We start from the raw sequence: 21256 nt of genomic DNA, 5'->3' as shown, positions 1-21256 counted from the left end.
CTTGTGATGAACCTTAGACACCTTATCTTGATTAAAACCAGTGGCACTATTAAGTTATATAAGTTATAAAAATAAATATTGAGAAAAAATTCAAATTTAGCAATAAAGTACCAAGACATAGGGTTCATTTTTGTGTGATAATTGCACAATTATCACTCAAAAATGAAATTTGGTAATCATATGGCAGATGTCACACAGAAATTTGATAATCGTATAAGGCAGATGTAACAATGATCTTAATTATCTAATATATTGTGCTCTCTGTCTGGCACCAAAGCTAAAAATAAGGTTTTTATTTGACACACATACCGAATATTAATCGAAATAGTAATCTAGAAACTTAATAAACAATTTAATGTCACTCAATACCAGGTCTTTTAATTCCTATTAATACTATGTCACACACACACAACAACATTCACTTCAGTACATAGTTCTGTTTCCACATACACATCCCCATCAAAATATTCCAATCAATATATTCCACATTCTCTTTTCGTATATAGCCTTGACATACATAAGGGTCCGACCCTCTGTCTGTCTAGATCCCCTAGCTTAGACGTCGAACTTTTGCAAGCTGCGCTTTAAAGCTAAATTTTATTATGAACTTGTCGTCTTTTATCCCTTTTGCGAACGCTTGCCAGGTATTATAACGATAATTGCGCTACTCAACTTAAGTCTTGACGTCCAAGCCTCATCAGTATTACTTTTGACCACTCGTGTTGGTTCACGTCCCCACGTAATATCACAACCAAGATTCTTTTGGTTTTATTCTGGACAAATTCCTCTGTTAACGTTATATTAAAAATAAAATGGGTGACAAATATTATTTCTTGACTAGAAGTTAATAATGGACGCCAATGACAAACAAAACGTTCCTTGCAATTAGGGAAGATTATCCAAGGTCAATTTGTCGCGCAAACACATTTTGGCGAAATAGGGCACTATAATTTGGATATTGACATTTCATCCATGTTACTACAGCCGAATTGAGCTGATTAACTAATGTTCCAGCTGAGATGTGGATTCCGTAATCTGGCGCTAGTTTGCACTTAAGAGTTCAGACGATAGGGTAGTTATTGCAATGACGGCGATGATCTCTTAAGATAAATCGCTATATTTTCGCTAAGGCCTTGTTGTTTGGGCGGTTTTTTTCAACGGTTGATCACCGCAAAGTTTCACCATGTAATTCGGTACCTTAATAGGTCTTTTTCGCGCTAATCCATACCCAATAACGTCACTCCATGCGGCGACTGTCGTTCCTCTCGGTTGGATGGTTATCCAGAACCCGGAATACCCATTGTACGTGAGGAAACGCTGTCTGATGTAAACATTTTCATGATATCATCTGCCGAAATATCCGAATAGAAATTCAGGCTCCTAAAGCAATTCGGAATAGGATTAGACAAGTCAGGACCATTATATAAGACAAATTGAACAAAAGTCATTCAATCTGGCATATTTGTTAAATAGAAGCAAAACCCTATAGCCGTTGTCTACTTTTGTTTCGTATTTGTTTAATTAATTACAAAACAAAAAAAGCTGTCACTACTGACGTCCGGTTGCTTATTTTTACTTAATGATTTATTTTTACTTAATTTTGGCTATTCATTTATCTCGGTAATGATTGTGTACTAAAAGAAATGATTGTGTACTCGTCGTCCTTTTCTAATGATACGCCCAGAGTGTAACAAGATCGGATGTGTTGTGAGTGGAACTCAGATTGCAACTTGGAAAAGTCACACATTATCGGCGGTAGAGCTTCTTGTGAGCCCACACCGGTAACATCACCCTGCCTATATCTGTCGCGAAGCCGTTTGACTATACGACTGAGGCTAAGATCTCAGATCTCAAGGTGCGTGATGACATTTAAAACATAGAATAAAAGAGAAGATGAACATCAGAACGATCCTTGATAAAAATGAATAAAAACATTTAAAAATCCCTGTGCGCAAACATTCCGGGCAAAAAAAACACGCACGTCTATATTCTACTTAGCAATACAGTGCACTAGTAAAATAAACATTATTCAACTTATCTGCATTCTATTAAGTCATGTATTTGTCGAATAAGCCATCTCGTTAATGTTAAAGGTCAGATGGCCTAGAAAATTGAATCAGCTGCAAGTTTCGAGTCAAAAACAAATATTGTTTGTTACAAAATATCGTTATGTAATACGGAGATAAATTAAGTATTCGCGAAGTGATTTTTGTGTTTATTGCGTATATTAGTGAATTAGCTTACTGCTCTTCTGCTGTTATTGGATCTGATAGGTATAGGAGGCCATGATATCGCATCGTGAATACCTTTTTTTTATGAATGACGGATTACTGGTGACGCAGAGATCTTTACAGTTTCACCAGGATAGGTGGGCGAGCAATGGCTCAGGAGGGGTGGGATTTGCTAACAGCTGCCCGAGTGCCTCCAAAGGAGACCTAACAACTCAAGAGCAACTGCTTCGCGGATGAATCTACTGCCGGATCGGAATCGTGACCCGCTGAGAAGATCCGACGACAAACTCAGCGGGCTGATGCATCGATTTTGTTGAGCTCGACGAGTACGATTACCGGGATTTCTGAGCCTGCTCCTAGTGTTGAGCTGAAGGCGTCTAGTGCAAGAGCTGTAACTATACTTGTGTACTATACTTGTGTAACTATACTTGAGACCTTAAAACTTATATCTCAGGGTGGCGCATTTATGTTGTAAATGTCTATGGGCTCCAGTAACCACTTAACACCGGGTGGGCTGTGAGCTCGTCCACCCATCTAAGCAATAAAAAAAAAGAGCTGATCGTGAATGCGGCATCCAAAATGAGACATGAAATCGCAAGTATCAATTGCATTATATAACAGTAGCACCTCCCCCCCCCCCTCCGATTTATGTTCGACGTATTTGTAGCAGCAATTAAATTTCATTCACATTAATCTTCTGCGCATTTTTACGTGATAAGTTCGTAAAGAACTTGTGTTACAGGTACCAGATAACGGAAATAAAATATTTTTACTATACACATACATATATTTAATATACATCCATAACCCTGGAAAAGACATTTATATTTATCATACAAATATCTTCCCTTGGCGGGATTCGAACCCGCGACCCCCTTGTGTAGTGACCATGTCACTTACCACTACACCAGACGGCCGTTAATATTGTAAGATCTTTTTTGCTACGTACTACCACGTAACATTGTAAGATCTTTTTTTGCCACGTACCATCCGGCTTTGGAATGAGCTCCCCTCCACGGTGTTTCCCGAGCGCTATGACATGTCCTTCTTCAAGCGGGGCTTGTGGAGAGTATTAAACAGTAGGCAGCGACTTGGCTATGCCCCTGACATTGCTGACGTCCATGACAGTTACCACTCACCATCAGGTGGGCCGTAGGTTGGTCTGCCTATACGGCAATAAAAAAAATTGACCTACAAATTAATTTTCATTCATATTCAATATTGTTACATATTTTCAACTACCTATTCTAAATGTAAGACACCTTTCAAACTTGAACTAAATAAATATAACTTTCACTAATTCATTACGTAACAACCGGGTAGATCAGATAATTTTCGTTCTGTGTTCGGAGCGTCTTAGACATTCTAGTTTTTTAGATATCCAAGGTCACATTTCTTAATACATTTATATACAAATGACCCGTTAGCATTTAATCTTTTGTAATGAGATGGTATTTAATATGTATGAACTTTGGTACTGTTAATGTTAACGTTAAATAAAAAAAACGTTTTTGTATGTATATATATATTATTTTGTATCTTGTAATATGTATATATTATTATATGTAATGTTTACTGTATGCACTAGGTTTGTGTCCCTAATTCTTCTTTCCTTTTGCGGGCCTACTAGAAGAGATTTCAACATGAAATAAGTAGTGCCCTTGTACTCTGTATCCTTATTGGCGTGTATTTTTTTTCTAACAGCTGTGTGTACAAAATATATTAAATAAAAAATAAATAAATAAGTGGGAAAATTGTGATACTAAAAAAAATCATTGAAACAATTCTATTTAAGTAAATTGATTCTGTGATAATAAGTTTGATCGTATACAATAAACGAAATATAAATTATATAATGTAATATGTTTATATTTAATATGTTTAGTTTTTTTTTTTTTTTATAATTAATGCATTTCAGTTAACCGATACGTTTTTCTTGCTACCTTTTTCTTTTTTTTTTCCTATAACCGACTTTTGAATATGGTTTATAGAATTTGACTTAAATTAAAAATAAATTAATTATTTCAATAAAAAATATATTCGGACATGTATTGATTATTGAGTATACTCACTTCAATATTGTAGACGAAATACTACGACGCAAATCTAAAACAGTAACGAAGTAGGTACTTTGCACACAACAAATTGAATCGCAACAATTGATTGTTTTAGAAAGTCAACGCGAATGTAATTTAGATATATCTTTATATCAAGGTCGCTTGTTTTCTAGACCGTAATTGTTGTAAGCCTAATAGGTTTGTTCCAATGGACACTGTTCCGTGAGTTATTACGATATTAAAGTGGAAATTGCGTAAATTTTGCGATTTATCAACTTCAAATATAAATTGTTTTTTTTTATTGCCCCGGTGGTTACCGTCGCCCATGGACTTCAGCAATGCCAGGGGTAGAGCCAAGCCGCTGCCTACCGCTTAATACTCTCCACAAGCCTCGTTTGAAGAAGGACATGTCATAGCGCTCGGGAAACACCGTGGAGGGGAGTTCATTCCATAGCCGGATGGTACGTGGCAAAAAATTCCTCTGGAAACGCACTGAGGATGACCGCAGTGGCTCTAGGTAGTATGGATGAACTCTACTCCGGTGGCGGGCGGTGCGATGGTAAAAACGAGATGCCGATATCATCTCGAACAATTCCTCAAGCACTCCCCATGGAACATACGGTACAAAATACAGAGGGAACCGAAGTCCCTCCGCAGACCCAATAGTTCCAAAATCTAGCCAGCCAGTAACTTTTGGCTAGCTTTTGTTGAGCTTTTCATTCTTCTGTACCTTCAAAGCCATTACGTACGGCGAAATTGAATGTTAAAATAATAAAACAGAAATTCCCAATTTTTTTTTACTACAATCCTTAATTTTAACTAAGCGTTATAGAAACATAGTTCCGATTAAAAATCAGCTTTACGATTTATTTCTTTTTTTTTTAATTCGGTCTTTACAGACTTTTCTTTTAATTATAACCGATGAAGAATAGAATAATTAATTAAAAGCACTGATACGCAAGATTAAACCATAGCAGTGTTTCTGTGATCCGGGAAACCCTCAGAAGTATCAAGATTATGGTAGATTAAGTAGTTACTCATTCTACTCTAAATCGTTGATAATTTATTAGCAAATTAAATTTAATATGAAATTTTATAAAGTTCGATACATAAAATAATTATTATTATACCAAAAATATAATCATTTGAAAACTGAGGTCAAAGGTAAAAGACATTTCAGGCGCAAGGGTCGTGTGGAGTGGGGATAAATCGATGAAGCCACGTGCTCTCGGCTGACGTAACATCTCTAGATATATTGCGTTTAACGGTCAAATTTGGCGGGAAAATACTTTAGATAATATTAGAAAACCAAAATTTGTATTTAGATCCCTCAGAATTTCAAGGTAATTCTATAAATTCAATCAAATAAATCAGGTAAGTTTTTGACGAATTCCGTAAAATTATGCAGCGCTTTTGACATGCTTTTAGTGATGTCCATGAACAACTTTAACTATTTTCATTTTAGTGGACAATAGGCTAATTTATCTATGAAGTTAAAAAAGGATCTGGATAGGACGGTACTCATCTACATTTTTCCTTAATCTAAATCCAATTTTTTAAAATTTCAACTCTCGATATTCTGCTAATCCTATAGTATGATTGTTATGAAAACATAATATTCTTTCGTATGATAAATAGAAATATGTTATTACCAATAGAAATATGATATATGTTATTGTCCGAATTTTTCAAATAATAATCATCATACGAATTACGATAAGCTCGATTCTAAACGTACTGAAGATATTAATAAACTCGCTAAATATCATTCGATGTATTTAAATTTCCTTAATTGTACTCATATTATTTTTCAACTAAATAAACTCTTTCCTTGCATAAATGGACACATTCGGATCATTTTATAATTCAAATGTAACAATCAGTAGCTTAAACGTTTTAAACTGAATATTAAAATTATTAAATACATTTTTGTCCCAACAGCTTCCAATATATGTACCTATGTTTTATGAATTTACGAGAATTAATTATTAGGAATTACGTGTGTACACCGCCCGGTCTACTGACAGCGTTTTATTGATAATCCACATTTATTCTTTAGAAAATTATATTGATTAATATAACAATATAACATAATATAACAAAGCGTCTACCCATTTTCATTAAATGACATTACTTTTAATTATCTATAACGTTTTATTTAATAAATGTGCAATTTAAAATTCTAAATCCATATGAAAAGGATAAAATACTCACATTTCGTAGAGTCGAAAAACACTACACTGCCTATTTAATTTTATATAAATATTTTCCCGCTCTTTTCTTGAGGAGCGAGTGTGCACTGAAACACAGGCCGCGAGACTGCCGCGCGCCGGATGTGAGCAAGATGGGAAATCACATCGGTAATAGGAATGACAAAGAAGATTGCCGTATTGAACGGGGTGGAACTAGGGTTGTCTACTGCACGATCAAAATTCGAGACCTATGTAATACAAGACGTAAACTGGACTATCTAAAAGCAATTTTTTTATCAATTTGTTTGCGGCTATTAATTACTCGACTTTTTAGGATATCTTAATTATTTTATGTGCTTTTAATAAAATTGTACAAGTTTTTTGAAGCTTCCTTGGTGTTTTAGAAGAATCGGAAGAGAAAAGTCCTTTACTTTTGTTCAACTAAATGTTGCTGTTGTTCTTTATTCATTTAGAAAATTTAATTGTTTCGTATCCAGGATGCGCCTAAAGTAAACGCCATACCGAAAACCAGTAATAAGCCAAGTCGTGACAGTCATTATAAGCATTTCACTCTAAAGAAACTTTACAAAATTCAAGAGCCATTTGTGGCTTAGTTTAACAGCTACAATTTTCAATATTTTCAATGATAGATGTAGCGTAACATCAACGCCATTCATAATAAATAAAATTTGTTTTCTGAAATAAAAAAAATCAGGCAATTTATTCAAGGCTTTGATTTAATAACAATTGACAAGAATATCGACCTTTTTTTTAACGCCGGGGAGTTCGTTTAAGGTTGGGTATCTGGTAGAGTGGGGTAACAATCAAGCTCTATTACTCGAGTTCGACGAAACCTAATAGTCCTAAAACCACATAGGTAGTGCGCGCCAATAGTTCGCCTTCACCTGTATTTGTCCTGTTAAATGATAGGAATATCGACCTACAAAACATTAAAGACCCACTCCACTCTATATTCCTTAATTTTTTGACTTAGCCTCATCATCATCATCATCATTCTCCTGCCCTTCTCCCAGTCACCTAGGGTCGGCGCAACATTTTTTCTCCTTCCATACTCCTCTATCGTCTTTCACGCAATCCATCCATTTCTTCTTAGGTCTACCTCTTCCTCTATATCCTTCCACATTCATAGTTAACATTCTCTTACCAACCTCATTTTCATTTTGTCTCATCACATGTCCATACCATTCCAAACGCGCACTCTACTGCATGCAATTGCCTTTCATCCGCCATTTTAGTGGTCCAACAAGCTGATCTATATGTTACCGGAAATGTATGAAATCAAGGAATTGTATACAAATCCTAGGAAATGTGTACAATTCCGATACTATTTAGGAAATGTATAAAATATTGTTTGAAAAACTATTTAATGTATAGATATCCTAGGAAATGTATAAATTTCCTCGGAATTGTATATAATTCCAATATCGTATTAGGAAATGTATAAAGTAAATGCTTTCTGTAATAAAACACGTTGTTAATAATATTTTTTTATTATAACACTATTGAGACAATCGTGTAACAGTCATACCGTAAAATAATAATAATATATTATCTTACTAATTAAAACTACTAAAATCAACTATCTATTAACTTTTAACGTATCACAAAATCAACTTATATTTATTCTTATAAAATCAAATTTTCATTTGGCAAGTAATCAGTCTGATAATTAAGTAATTATAAATGTCAAAGTATAAAAGTAAATCTTTATATTATAATACTTTGTCAGTCCATATAGCTATTTATTTTTGCACGGTAAGCTCGAATGGCATTTGGAAGTACATAATACTTTATTTTTAAAACACAGACATCTTGATGTAGCACAGTTTTTCTTGCAAAGGCACTTCTTAAATCCCTGGCCGGTTCCAGTGGATTGCAAGTTGGCAACTGACCGTAGTGCAAGACTCGTCCCGCTGTCCCCGCGTACCCACCAATATCTTAAATGTTTTACATTTCCGATTGCTATTTAGGAAATGTATAGATTTCCTAGGAAATGTGTAATGTGTAAGTATAATATAATTTATTTCACACATTTCCGTGCGATTTTAGGAATTACATACATTTCCTAGGAATTGTATACAATGACGGATTACATACATTTCCGGTAACATATACAAGACGGCAGGCCTTATTAAGGTCTTATATATCTTGCCTTTTAGGGGAAATTCTTTGACTTAGCCTATCAACACAAATTTATATTCACGAACTCTCGTCAATGCCCATAGTTGATAAATAACTTATAATATTACATCACAACAATGCCGCACCAAAAGGTCTTATAAAGCGTTTAAATAAAGACTACTGCCAATACATTAAGAATTTTCGGAAAGTGTTTGTATTATTTCCGTTTAATGTAGATGTAGAGAGCACTATAATACTAAATGCATGCGCAAATTTGATTTTGTGGTATTCACCCCGATTAGGGTTTTTGCCAGAATGATAACAAAACGTTTGACAACTAAACGCCAAATTAAAACCTGCCAAACGAATAAGAATTTGACATTTTGACTATTTTGACAATGAAGTAAACCGCTCAAAACTATCGTTTCCATAAAGTTCTTTAAAGTTTTCTCATTAATTTCAATTTCATTAATAAATTATGTGTCAAATAGGCAGACTGACGGTGCTGTACGGTAGTCAGACATTCACGGCTCAAGAAATAGCCGAAAGAATATGGCGTACGACAAAAGCTTTGGGTTTTCGCGGGCCCGTTCAAGCGATGAACGAGTATCCCATTTCTATGCTGATTCATGAAGAATTTGCGATATTTGTGTGCGCTACGACGGGTCAAGGCGATGAACCGGATAATATGAAGAAATTCTGGAAGTTTCTATTGAGGAAAAATCTACCGGCGAATTCGTTAATTAAATTGAAATTTGGAGTGTTGGGCTTAGGAGATTCTTCATATTCAGAGTTCAATTTTGTCGCTAAGAAGCTTCACAAGCGCCTCATTCAATTAGGAGCGAGACCATTAATAGATGTTGGTAAGTACTTAAAATATAAGCCGTTTTAACTTCTGAATCAAACGTTATTTTTTATTAAGTAAGATGAATATTATTCATTTGCGTTTTTTTTTTATTAAATAAAAAAGATAAAATAATTTTACACATAAAAACAATGAACTGAACGAAAAAAACAAAATTAAACATTGTGATGGCATATTATTAAACTCGAATCTGTAACTGCATGAACATTGTAACAAAAAATATCCTTACTCAACTACTTAAGCAAATATGTTCTTTGGTACTGCAAACACATAAGACAAGGCAAAATATCCCTAGACTTCGAATAGCAAATATTCTTAGCAAAGTTATTGATACTGACCAGATGATTACGTAGAACCCCTTGAACATAATAATATTTACAACATTTGTAGGTTTATGTGACTACCAACATGACCTGGGCCACGATGGTGTAGTTTCTCCATGGATCAAAGAATACTTTGTACGACTCAAAGAGTATTTTCCGAGTATACAGACAGATGTAAAATCAGAATTCATTCCTCGTTGGAAGGTCTCTATGTTGAAGGACAAAGCTGATGTTAAAAGTGGATTTTGTGAAGATATATATTTTGGTCACGAAAACAGCAATAACCAAGAAGCTTTGTTGTTGGAGGTGGATAGTAATGTTAGAACTACGGATGAATCTCATTTTCAGGTACTTCATTATTCAATGTTATGAAAAGTGCCTTTTCTTGTAGACCTATAAGTGTTTTTAAAAACTTCAATGGAAGGAGAGATACATATTTAAAGGGTGAAACATATCGACTAGCTAATGTGATTCTGTGATCCTTAGAAGAGCTATAAACTCTTTCATTAAAATCCTTATCTATGACAATTAAAGTTACTTAGAAATAGAGACCAATAGAATTAAAGTATCATATATAATGTAATCATGACTGAATCTTTACAAAGTGATATTTGATCTTCTTATCAATGACTCAAAATTTTGTGTGCCAAATTGATAAGTTTTACACTACTCTTAACAAGGTTATAAAATGTTGTAAATTTTTATTTATGACCAGAAAATGATTCAGTGATTTAGTTTAGTCACTTAGTTTGTTTTGACATGATTGTTATTATTTGCCTTTTTTTTTTCAACAAGACTAGTCTCAAGATAGTGCTTGTACCCTAATATTAGGTGGTTATTAGAATCCATAGACAGGATAAGTGAATACTATTGCCCTACAAGGTGAAAAAAGAGGATTTGCTTCAATTTCGTTCTTATAGCATAACTGTTGAAACTGGAATGGGTGGTTCCATTAAAGACATGAGCGTAATAGCAGCATCCACTTGTATGGGCTTGGACCTAAAAAATAATTAGATCAATTTATCAGTAGCTAAATGTTTTTGTGACTCATATTAAATAGGCATTGTTATTCACAAAACACAGATACCAAATCATAACATTTTATGAAGTCATTGTGATCTAATAGATAAAATCCCTGGTGAATTCGTATCGCGCGGTACAATGGTGCCGGTGTTTGAATCCCGCCAGTAGGTCCAATTTTTCTATTGACATACGTACATAACACATGTTCATGAACGGCTTCCATCTTGTAACAAAAATCAAAGCTGTAAAAATTTCAATTTGCATAATTACTGGGGTTAGGTGATATCAGAACTCATGTGTCGAGATGAATGGCGGCATTTACTCTGTGATGTCGATGAGCTCCAGTAACCATCCAAAACCAGACAAGCCATGAACTCATTAACCCATCTAAGAAACAAAAAAATGTACAGAAAATGAACTGGTAAAATTGTGATTATAATTATATACATCCATTTTTTTTAGGATGTAAGATTAATATCATTCAAATCTGTTGGTATATGCTTAACCTACAAACCCGGTGATGTTTTCAATATAAGACCACGGAACTCAAAGGAGGATATTGATGACCTATTTAACATACTAGAAAGTAACAATATTGATATTAAGCCCCATTATAGATTACTAGTTGAAGAATATCATGATGGTAAGCATTTTTATCTGAAATAAAAGATTACAATTAAACATGTTAAAACATTGATTTAAATTGAGTAAAATAATCTTATTATGTGTTGGGTTCTGGCAGTCAGAACAATCTATGATTGCTTATATTTAATTGTCCACCATTAACGGATCGTTATGTATATTATCTATAGAAGAGAGTAGAAATAAGAAGCACCATCTCAATGTATGAAAAAGTGTCCACTGAAAGAGAGTTCATTAAGTTGGCGCCATAGTGGCAAATGGAAGGATTTTAAAAAGAGCACTCTATACTACCCCACTTCACTTTAATCCAGCACACTTCACTCTGTTTTAAGTCTGCTATATTCATATCTCTTTCACTTCCTACACTAGCACTATTTTGGTGAGTCTTCCAACAATAACTTGCTGTATACAGGTGGACACTTTTTCAACTTGTCCCCTTACAAGATGCTTTTCCTATAGAATAGTTGTGGCTGGATAGTATGTTTTTAAATGTCAATAATATGTATCACAATATTTCATTCTGGTAGCTTATTCTATATCTTACGACATTATGCGAGAAAATTATCGAGATTATTGAAGCAAGAAAACAATATGAGATGAGTTTTAATTGTTTTAATATCTTTTGTTAACTCAATTGGATCTCAAGTCCAGTTCAGAATCCTTCCTATAATTACTACAATTCTTCCAAATGTACATTAAATAAACAGCCAGCAATTAAAAAACAGAGTCAAATAAATTATGTTTTGAACTTAAAAGTGCCGTCCGCACGTCTCGTAAAAATTTATCCCCTTTGCGGTGGCAGCGCTAGTTCGGATTACTTGGCTTGTCGCCGGCCATTCTTGACATTATCGGGAAATGGTAATTTACTTAATGTTACTAATCTCATCAGTTCATTAGTTCTCATAAGTTCTCAACCCTATTCCCCTACTTTCTTGAAATTTCGGAGATATGCTTATGACACCACTGTGGTGTCACCGGGCAAAATTTTTAAAGGCAAACTGCTCATCCCTCAACGTATCCTCAAATGATAAAAAAATAACTGTTCAGACGACTCGTGGCCGGTTCTTTCCAAACAAAACAACTTTAGGTCTATTCATGTGTTGCAAGTTATTTTAACTTGTAATAAAATTCTATTACATAGCAAAAACGAAACGCCAAATGTCAATCACAAAAAACAACACGTGCGTAAACGTCAGTTGTCAATTGTCACCCGCGTTTTTTGTACCTTTTTACAAACAAACATTTGAAACATTAATTTAAACAAAAATAAAATTGGTTATCGAATTCAACTATAGTAACGACAAACCAAAAATGCTGCGACGACAGGCGCGATTACGCCGCGAGTATTTATACCGGAAATCGGCTGAAGAAAAACAAAAAAGTATACAAGCTAAAAAAGATCAAATCAAACGTAGTCTTGAAGAGAATATACCTATACATGGTGATTTACGGAAGGATGCCATCGCCTTACAGAAGAGAATTGAATATGAAGATAAAGGTAAGTAAAGTATTGATAATTTCACAGCAAAACTTGTGTGTCCTAACCTCAAATTGCAAATAAAAGGCGATATTTCCTTAAATAAGTTTGTGGTAAAATCTCCTAATTTGCAGATTAGAATCGGCAATACCGAATAAATTTAGCATGTATTTAAATCTTTAGGACCGGAAAGAGTGGCAGTAATCGGAGGATTCAGTGGTGGGGCAAACACACTCAATTCACAGGATGATGAATACAGATATGCAGGTGTCGAGGATCCGAAGATCATGATTACCACATCCAGAGAACCTAGTGCTAGGCTCAAGATGTTTGTAAAAGAACTGAGGTGAGATTTTTACAGAATTAATAAAAATCATGGAACAACTGTTTGTCAGCCAATTATTTTTGGTTTGTGCTTATTCTATATTTGTAGCTTAAATACAATGTTTTAGGTTAATATTTCCAAACAGTCAGCGTATGAATAGAGGTGGTTATGAGATGTCACAATTGATTCATGCCTGTCGAGCCAATGATGTAACAGATTTCATAGTTGTGCACGAGCATCGAGGAGTTCCAGACAGTTTGGTGAGCTTAGATTATTTTTTAGGTGGAATGAATTTGGAAAACAGCAAAAAATATATATATATATTGTAATAATAATAACACAACATTTAGCATAAACAATGTAATTTTTTAAAATAAATTATGAAAAATTAATTTAATAGCATAATTTGACAGATCCTTACTTTTTTCTTTGTTTTAAGGTAATATGCCACCTCCCATATGGTCCAACAGCATCCTTCACATTATCGGGTGTTGTGATGAGACATGACATACCTGATATAGGACCAATGAGCGAACAGTATCCACATCTCATATTCCATAACTTTAAGAGTAATCTTGGTGAGTTAGAAACATCTATATTAATTTTTGTGAAGTATGTTGTAAGCCCACACAGTTTCATACCACTATTTATTTCAATCTTGAAATCTAGAATCTTGTTTTGTCTGAAATATAATTAATAAAAAATATTAATTTAAAACTCCATGCAATAATTTAAACTTACCCATTAGAAACATAAAATTATTATTTATTTATTCCCCTTGCTTGAATAAATCTATTTTTGATATACCTATTCCAGGTTTACGTACAATGAGTATATTAAAGTACCTGTTTCCTGTACCAAAGCCCGATTCGAAGAGAGTTATATCATTTGCGAACCATGATGATTACATATGCTTCAGGCAACATACATATAAAAAGGTATTCAGCATTATTTATTATTAGTATTTTTTTACATGTTACATCTCAAGACTTGTCTTAAATCACATCTTTTCTTTTGCTTTGTAATTTATTTTTGCATGAAAAAAAAGCCTATTTTTAAATGTGTTTTATGGAAATGTATAACAGTTGAGATTGATAGACACAAAAAAAAATACAGTTGACTAACAGAAAATAGTTTTGCCTTTGACTGTTTTGTCTTTATATACATGTTAGATAACAGCTTCTAATATGAAAAAAAACGTGTGGCACTCGGGAACTGCCGCGGTAAAGCTATTGCATAGCCTTTTTTATCAACTTATGCAATTATAATTAGACAATGATAATTTAATATTAAAACAATAATAAAACAAGACCACGCTATATTAAACATTAATAAAAGCAAAACCTTAACTGTCCCCTTCACACTCATAAGCTAGACCGCGCGAGAGAGAGATGGGCAGACTTTTCATGATGCGCATGCAGTGTGACGTCACGCCACGCGCTTATTAACAAACACTACACAAGCGCAACGTGTGAATGTGTTGAACGCGAGCTACATGGTAGACGGAGTGAGGGGTGTAAGGTTTTTTTCGTTACGGAATTTCATGATTCGGTCGCCGCGCTCAAGGCCCACGATAAAAGCTATGCAATAGCTTAAAAATAACAATATGTATATTGATTTCCAGGCAGGCAAGGATATTGAATTAACAGAAGTGGGTCCACGTTTCCAAATGAGGTTATATGAGATCAAGCTCGGCACCCTGGAATCCCTGACGGCCGCCGACACCGAGTGGGCGCTCCGCCCCTACATGAATACGGCTGCCAAGAGACGCTTCTTCAGTGATGATGATGGATGGCAACAAGATGAATAAACATTTTGATATATTATAATGATTTTTTTCTTTTAAAAACATCCTGTATTTTATAAGACAAGAATGGTATTAATATTTAAGGAAACACTAACCGGTTCTATTTTAATATCAGTTTGTATCATATTGTCTGAAGTCGTCGAGACGTCCGGCGCATTCGTGTGTAGCGATGCACCGGTGTTCGAATCCCAGTCGGGTACCAATTTTTCTAATGAAATACGTACTCAACAAATGTTCACGATTGACTTCCACGGTGAAGGAATAACATCGTGTAATCAAAATCAAACCCGCAAAATTATAAATTGCGTAATTACTGGTGGTAAGACCTCTTGTGAGTCCGCGCGAGTAGGTACCACCACCCTGCCTATTTCTACCGTGAAGCAGTAATGCGTTTCGGTTTGAAGGGTGGGGCAGCCGTTGTAACTATACTTGAGACCTTAGAACTTATATCTCAAGGTGGGTGGCGCATTTACGTTGTGGATGTCTATGAGCTCCAGTAACCACTTAACACCAGGTGGGCTATGAGCTCGTCCACCCATCTAAGCAATAAAAAAATGAAATTGACACGGTCCTATCAATATTGGGTGTTAATAATCAGAGTTAATTTTGAAGTCTTTACTTATAAACCCACAAAGGTGATCGCTTAAAACCTGATGAGAGATGAGCTCGTTGAATTATCAGTCTTACTAATATCCTTCCAGATATGCCTGTGCCAGAGTTCCTACGTCACCCCTTGACTTTATACGAAGTGGCCGAACAGTATTGGGACCTGCGATGCTACGCCACTCAGTATGTCTTCTCCATTCTGGCACTCGTGTCCCAGGACAAGTTAGAGAGGGACAAATGTATAGAGCTCAGTTCCCCAGAGGGTCAGGAGGACTGGCTGAATTATTGTAGGAGAACGAAGAGAACCGTTATAGAAGTGAGAATTTAAATGATAAATTTTAAATATTCGCATGCAATGGGACGTGTCCCTGAAGTGTTCAGGTTTTTTAATTGTCGAGATGAGTGACGAGAGGGTTCATCTGATTTTAAAAGATTCTTTGAACCCTTATAATAACGCAAATACATCCACCCAGCCAGAGTGTGAGTCTAGCTGATATACAGTGGTCACCGGTGCTCTTAAGCGCATGAATGTTTGCCTTGGTACATACAGGGTGTTTTGCCAACGTTAGGACATTTCTGAGCTCACTCTAACCGTGTGTACGTATAAGTTTTTTTTATTGTTTAGATGGGTCGACGAGCTCACAGCCCACCTGGTGTTAAGTGATTTTTAGAGCCCATAGACATCTACCACGACCACGACGAGACCATCTACAACGTAAAAGCGCCACCAACCTTAAGATATAGGTTCTAAGTTTTCAGTATAGTTACAACGGCTGCCCCACCCTTCAAAACAAACCAAACTCAAACACATTATTGCTTCACGGCACAAATAGTCGGGTTGGTGGTACCTACCCTTTTTTTGTTCAGGCCGGGGTCGACCCACCTACGAGGTCCCCGCGCCTAGGGAGCGCGCCGGCCCAAGGCAATTTAGGGCCCACCCACTAAACGACTCCCCTGCACTCTTCGCCCAAGCGTCCGATCCCCTCCGAGGTCAGAACCCGGATGAGGTAGGGGGTTACTGCGGTCAACACTGCAACCAGATAGCGCAGCTCACCCCAAGGATGCCCAGCCGACGGAGCTTTCGAGGCGGCTCTGAAACGTCGGCCGTCTCGGTACGGCAGCCCGTCAGGCCGCCCAGACGGTGCCGCTGGTGTCCCGGAATACCCCGCTGGACCAGAACCAGCCTGCCGAGTCGGGACGCGATACACCGCCAATCGTTTGCTCTATTATAGATACTCTTTGGCAGCTGCTAAAGTGAAGGTAGTGCGCCGCGAGGCCTCTACCCCCTCAGATCACCCCTTGACCTTCACCGGGGGGTGGTACCTACCCTACCAGCAGTAAGTGTCTTGTGTTCGCAGGTGCTGCAGGACTTCCACCGCTCGGCCGCGCGGCTCACCATACAGACGCTGTTCGAGTTGTTCTCGATTATAAAGCCGCGCTCGTTCTCGATAGCGAGCGCGTGCGGCGCGGCGGCGGCGGGGCGCGGCCTGCAGCTGCTGGTGGCGGCGGTCCGGTACCGCACGGCGCTGCGCCGCCCGCGCCTCGGCCTCGCCTCCAACTGGCTCGCGGCGCTGCCCCCCGGTCACAAGGTCTACGGGTGGATCAAAAAGGGGACCTTTGTTTTTCCTGATGATGCGGTGAGTGCTCATTCCCGATCCTGCGGACCGAATGGTAAACAGTCGAGGTCGCCCAAAAAATTTGTATTGGAATTGGAAAGCGTCCTGATTTCCCCCAATCTACTGTACTTTATCCAGATAGCGCGCCAAAGTACAGTTAAAAAGAAAAGTGCCATAATAAATGGCATAGTAACGGAAGGGCTCAAAATGCCAACGCCTTAGGCTACCCCAGTCATCGTTCTCATTGAACCCGTCGCTTGCGACGAAGGGCTCGGCGAGTAAATGAACCCATAGACACAATCCACTGAGTTTCTCACCAGATCATCTTCTCAGTGGGTTGCGTTTCCAACCCGGTGGTAGTTTCTGCGGAGCACTGCTATTGCTAGAGTTCATGTTAGCAACAACATCAGGTTTGAGCCCCTTGAGCTCACCTACTAGTTCGATGAATCTAGAATAACCCCTCAAGGTTACTAGAATAGGTAGGGAAAAAAGGTGAATCCTCATATTATTGTAGGTTTCATTCATGCTCAGGTTAAAGAGTTCAAGGCCTATTTGATGTAAAGAAGTCACCTGAGCCCATAGGCCACCCATTAAAGTATCAAGATTGTATTGTAAACAGCTGTCCTCAATCAAAAGATTTTTTTTTAAATAAATAATTTATTAATATTACGGATAACTTTTAAAATATATTTGAAAATTCAGCACTACAATAACTGTTTGTGGCTTTCAGAGCGTGCCTCACATAATGGTGGGGCCAGGCACGGGGCTCGCTCCCTTCAGGAGTCTGCTCCAAGAAAGGGTTCACTACGGCACAGCGTCCAAGGACATCATGCATCTGTTCTTCGGGTGTCGGTACAAAGAGAAGGACTACCACTGCAGGGAAGAGTTGGAGGGGATGGTGGGAGATGGGAACTTGAGTTTGTACTGCGCTTTTTCTAGAGACCAGGAAGATAAGATGTGAGTTGGAGATAATTATATTTGTTCACCACTTCGGTAGTATTGTTGGGAGTGATCGTAGTACTGAGGGTCGTGGGTGTGATAACTCTCAACACACCGGAGCCTAAAATTGTGTTTGACGAACGCGTCTCCCTGTACGCAATGTATTACAAATAAGTGGAGCAGTTACCGGAGCACTTTTTATTAATAATGTAATAAGATTTTTGATGGTGACTGTACCGCCCCTATAATCAAGACGAATAAGTACTGTCGAAGCAGAAATAACTGCTCGGATACTGGCATCGGCCGTGTGGGCTCGTAATGCGTCTTAGCAACAGTACAGATGGTGTGACCGAGTGGTAGGAGAATATAATATCTTATTATTTATCGACCTCTTTACTGAGGAGTAGGGAAGTCGATGGAGGGATAATGCTACGTGCCACCTCTGGTCAGATGAGGTGTCCCCCTCGACTCGGGGACGGCACTGCGTCGCTGACCCCGGCCGCGTGCTTTTTATTGCTTAGATGGGTGGACAAGCTCACAGCCCACCCGGTGTTAAGTGGTTTCTGGAGCCTATAAACATCTACAACGTAAATGCGCCACCCATTTTGAGATATCAGTTCTTAGATCTCAGTATAGTTACAACGGCTGCCCTACCCTTCAAACCGAAACGCATTACTGCTTTATGGCAGAAATAGGCAGGGCGGTGGTGCGTGGTGCATGTACCCGTGCGGACTCGCAAGAGGTCCTATCACCAGTTATTTTTTTAAGGGAGTTTATGACCTGATAACGAAGACCTTGAGGTCAAGTCTTATTTTAATTTATATTCTTATTTTTATAAAAAATGATAATATGGAGTGAAATGAAAAGAAACGAGATGAGATGAGATGACATGGAATGAAATATGTCAGTAAAATTGTGGTCATTTCAGTGGATTTTTTGGAGGAAGTTACGTCCAGTGATTTCCTTTAATTTTCCCACATTTATGCACTTTCACAGATATTAAACGGTTAATAAACCACCGTTATAACACATTTAAATCTGAAGAAACACTAAATAGACAAAATAAAATAAAATCACACAACTTCGCTCCTCGCGTTTCCCGCCAAAAAGTCATTACCAGTAAGAGGTCTCGTTCCCACAGCTACGTCCAGCACAAGATATTCGAGAACCGCGAGACGATCTGGCGACTGCTGAACAACAACGCCCACGTGTTCATATCGGGCAACGCCAAGAGCATGCCGGACAATGTGCGGGAGGCGCTCGCTGACGTCATCCGGGTGTGCTCCGGGACCAGCGCGGCCGCCAGCAGCGACGCCGTGCGCACCATGCAGGAGCAAGGTCGCCTCCAGGTCGAGACCTGGTGATGCCTGGTATTCCAACTGGGTAGCATCGCGGACTTCACAAGGTTACCAACGACGGATCAAAACTGAATAATTCACTGGATTCTATGTGTTGTGGTAGAGGGAGCCCGTGGTCCGCATATCGAGCGACAGATGGCGTTATAAAAAAATTCGATGGTGAACATTTTCATCTTTCGAGAGCGCTACGGTGATCGTTCACCGTCAGGTTGGTAGTGCTCTCTGATATGATTTAAAATTCTCGGTAGCAGAATCCGAACTTTAAATCGCAGAGTGCAGGCAGTTACGAAATAATATACTAACACACTTTTATATATTAGTTACGTCGATGTTTTAGAATTTATTATCGAAATCACAGTTTTCTTATTTTGTTTTACTTTACGAAGTGACAGACATTTTTTTACTTATTCTTGGGACACCTCTTGTCACTGCTTTTTATGTATATGTTTTCTTTTTGATAAGGAGTTTCTATATCTATCAACTTTAATACTCTCGTCCGACCGACGCGAGTCTTCTCGTATACTATTCTGATCGTTGGAGCCGCTGGGGTCCGGGTTCGATTCACGGTGGGACTGTAAATTTTGTTGTTGTTAAAGATGTAAATTTGTTTAGATGTAACTATTCTTGTAGCGTAGCTGGTGCTAGTAGCGCCGGAGTCATCGAATATTAAATATTAATGTATTTTGACAATAATATTATATTTGAAACCAAAATACTTCAAAACACCTCTTTAGTTGTATAAATGTTTGTATATTTTGCGAATTAGACTTAGAAAGTCAATTGCGTCACAAATATCGAGTTACGATAATTTTATTTGTTAGAGATATTACTCTAGTAATAAGTGTTAGCTTAATGATCCAATTTCGACCTATATATATGACGTTTTCTGTTGTTTTGTTGTTGTTCTTTTAATATTAATATTTCCTATAAAATACCTGTGTTTCATTAAGTGTGTAAGTGAAGTTATCATTTCAAAATATTTGCCAATTTTCGAACGAATTTTTCTCTTCCATTCTCTTCTATCAGCCGTCATCTCAATACTCACTCCTCTATCTTTCATATCGCCATTCACACACTCCATCCATGTCTTCTTCGGTCGACCGCTTCCCCCTTTACCTTGCACTGCCACCTCCATACATCTCCTATTCACACATGCATGTATGAGTTGTGTTGTGTATGAGATGAGAAGCTCTCTAATCTCCGGCGCCCGACCTCCGGCCCAACAGCGCCCTCTAAGCTACAAGACCAGACCAGACTTGCGCCGACAGACCTCCACCTTTTCCAGTTTGAACTCCTCGGCTGAGTAAAAATTCAAAAACTGAAAAATAGTACCAATTGCCTTTGAAATTTGTCGAGTCCCGTACACCTCACTTCTTCAAGAGGTACACTGAAACTATCCGTGTGCTTAGTGCGAGTTTTTTAACGTCCTCGATAGCGTAAAAGTTAACTCAAATTTGTATATAGTTGGAACAGCGCCCCTAGCGGCAAACGTAGGCAAACATTCCAACTCCATACAAATTTGAGTTAACTTTTACGCTATCGAGAACGTTAAAAAACTCGCACTAAGCACACTATACCAAATGACAACTTCATAGGGAAATACTTAATATGTACTCGTATTAATTAAAGTTCGACAATCACTTTGGTTCGATA

At 37.4% G+C, this 21256-nt stretch overlaps 3 protein-coding genes across 3 annotated transcripts in view; 2 read left to right on the top strand and 1 right to left on the bottom strand.

Annotated features, from left to right (window-relative positions):
- The window catches only part of LOC114241471 (Y+L amino acid transporter 2), a 42048-nt gene extending 35378 nt beyond the window's left edge, over positions 1-6670 (bottom strand). The window contains exon 1 of the mRNA XM_028172300.2: positions 6503-6670. Coding sequence (XP_028028101.1) covers positions 6503-6504 — 2 coding nt within the window. The 5' untranslated portion in view covers positions 6505-6670. The remainder of the gene's footprint in view (positions 1-6502) is intronic.
- Positions 6671-9003: 2333 nt separating this feature from the next.
- LOC114241530 (NADPH-dependent diflavin oxidoreductase 1) lies at positions 9004-20535 on the top strand. Its single transcript, XM_028172385.2, has 7 exons — positions 9004-9485; positions 9878-10158; positions 11296-11476; positions 15786-16006; positions 17049-17327; positions 18037-18263; positions 19387-20535. Exons 1-7 carry the CDS (start codon positions 9101-9103, stop codon positions 19607-19609), a joined length of 1797 nt encoding a protein of 598 aa, XP_028028186.2. The 5' UTR covers positions 9004-9100; the 3' UTR covers positions 19610-20535.
- LOC114241531 (U3 small nucleolar ribonucleoprotein IMP4) lies at positions 12571-15103 on the top strand. The gene is made up of 6 exons (XM_028172386.2): positions 12571-12973; positions 13136-13298; positions 13405-13537; positions 13717-13855; positions 14094-14215; positions 14902-15103. Exons 1-6 carry the CDS (start codon positions 12787-12789, stop codon positions 15085-15087), a joined length of 930 nt encoding a protein of 309 aa, XP_028028187.2. The 5' UTR covers positions 12571-12786; the 3' UTR covers positions 15088-15103.
- Positions 20536-21256: the final 721 nt, after the last annotated feature.

This window comes from Bombyx mandarina, chromosome 26 (genome assembly GCF_030267445.1).
Source record: "Bombyx mandarina strain Sakado chromosome 26, ASM3026744v2".
Classification (NCBI taxonomy): domain Eukaryota; kingdom Metazoa; phylum Arthropoda; class Insecta; order Lepidoptera; family Bombycidae; genus Bombyx; species Bombyx mandarina.
The sequence above is the reverse complement of the archived record's forward strand: the minus strand, read 5'-3'. Positions and strand labels throughout refer to the sequence as shown.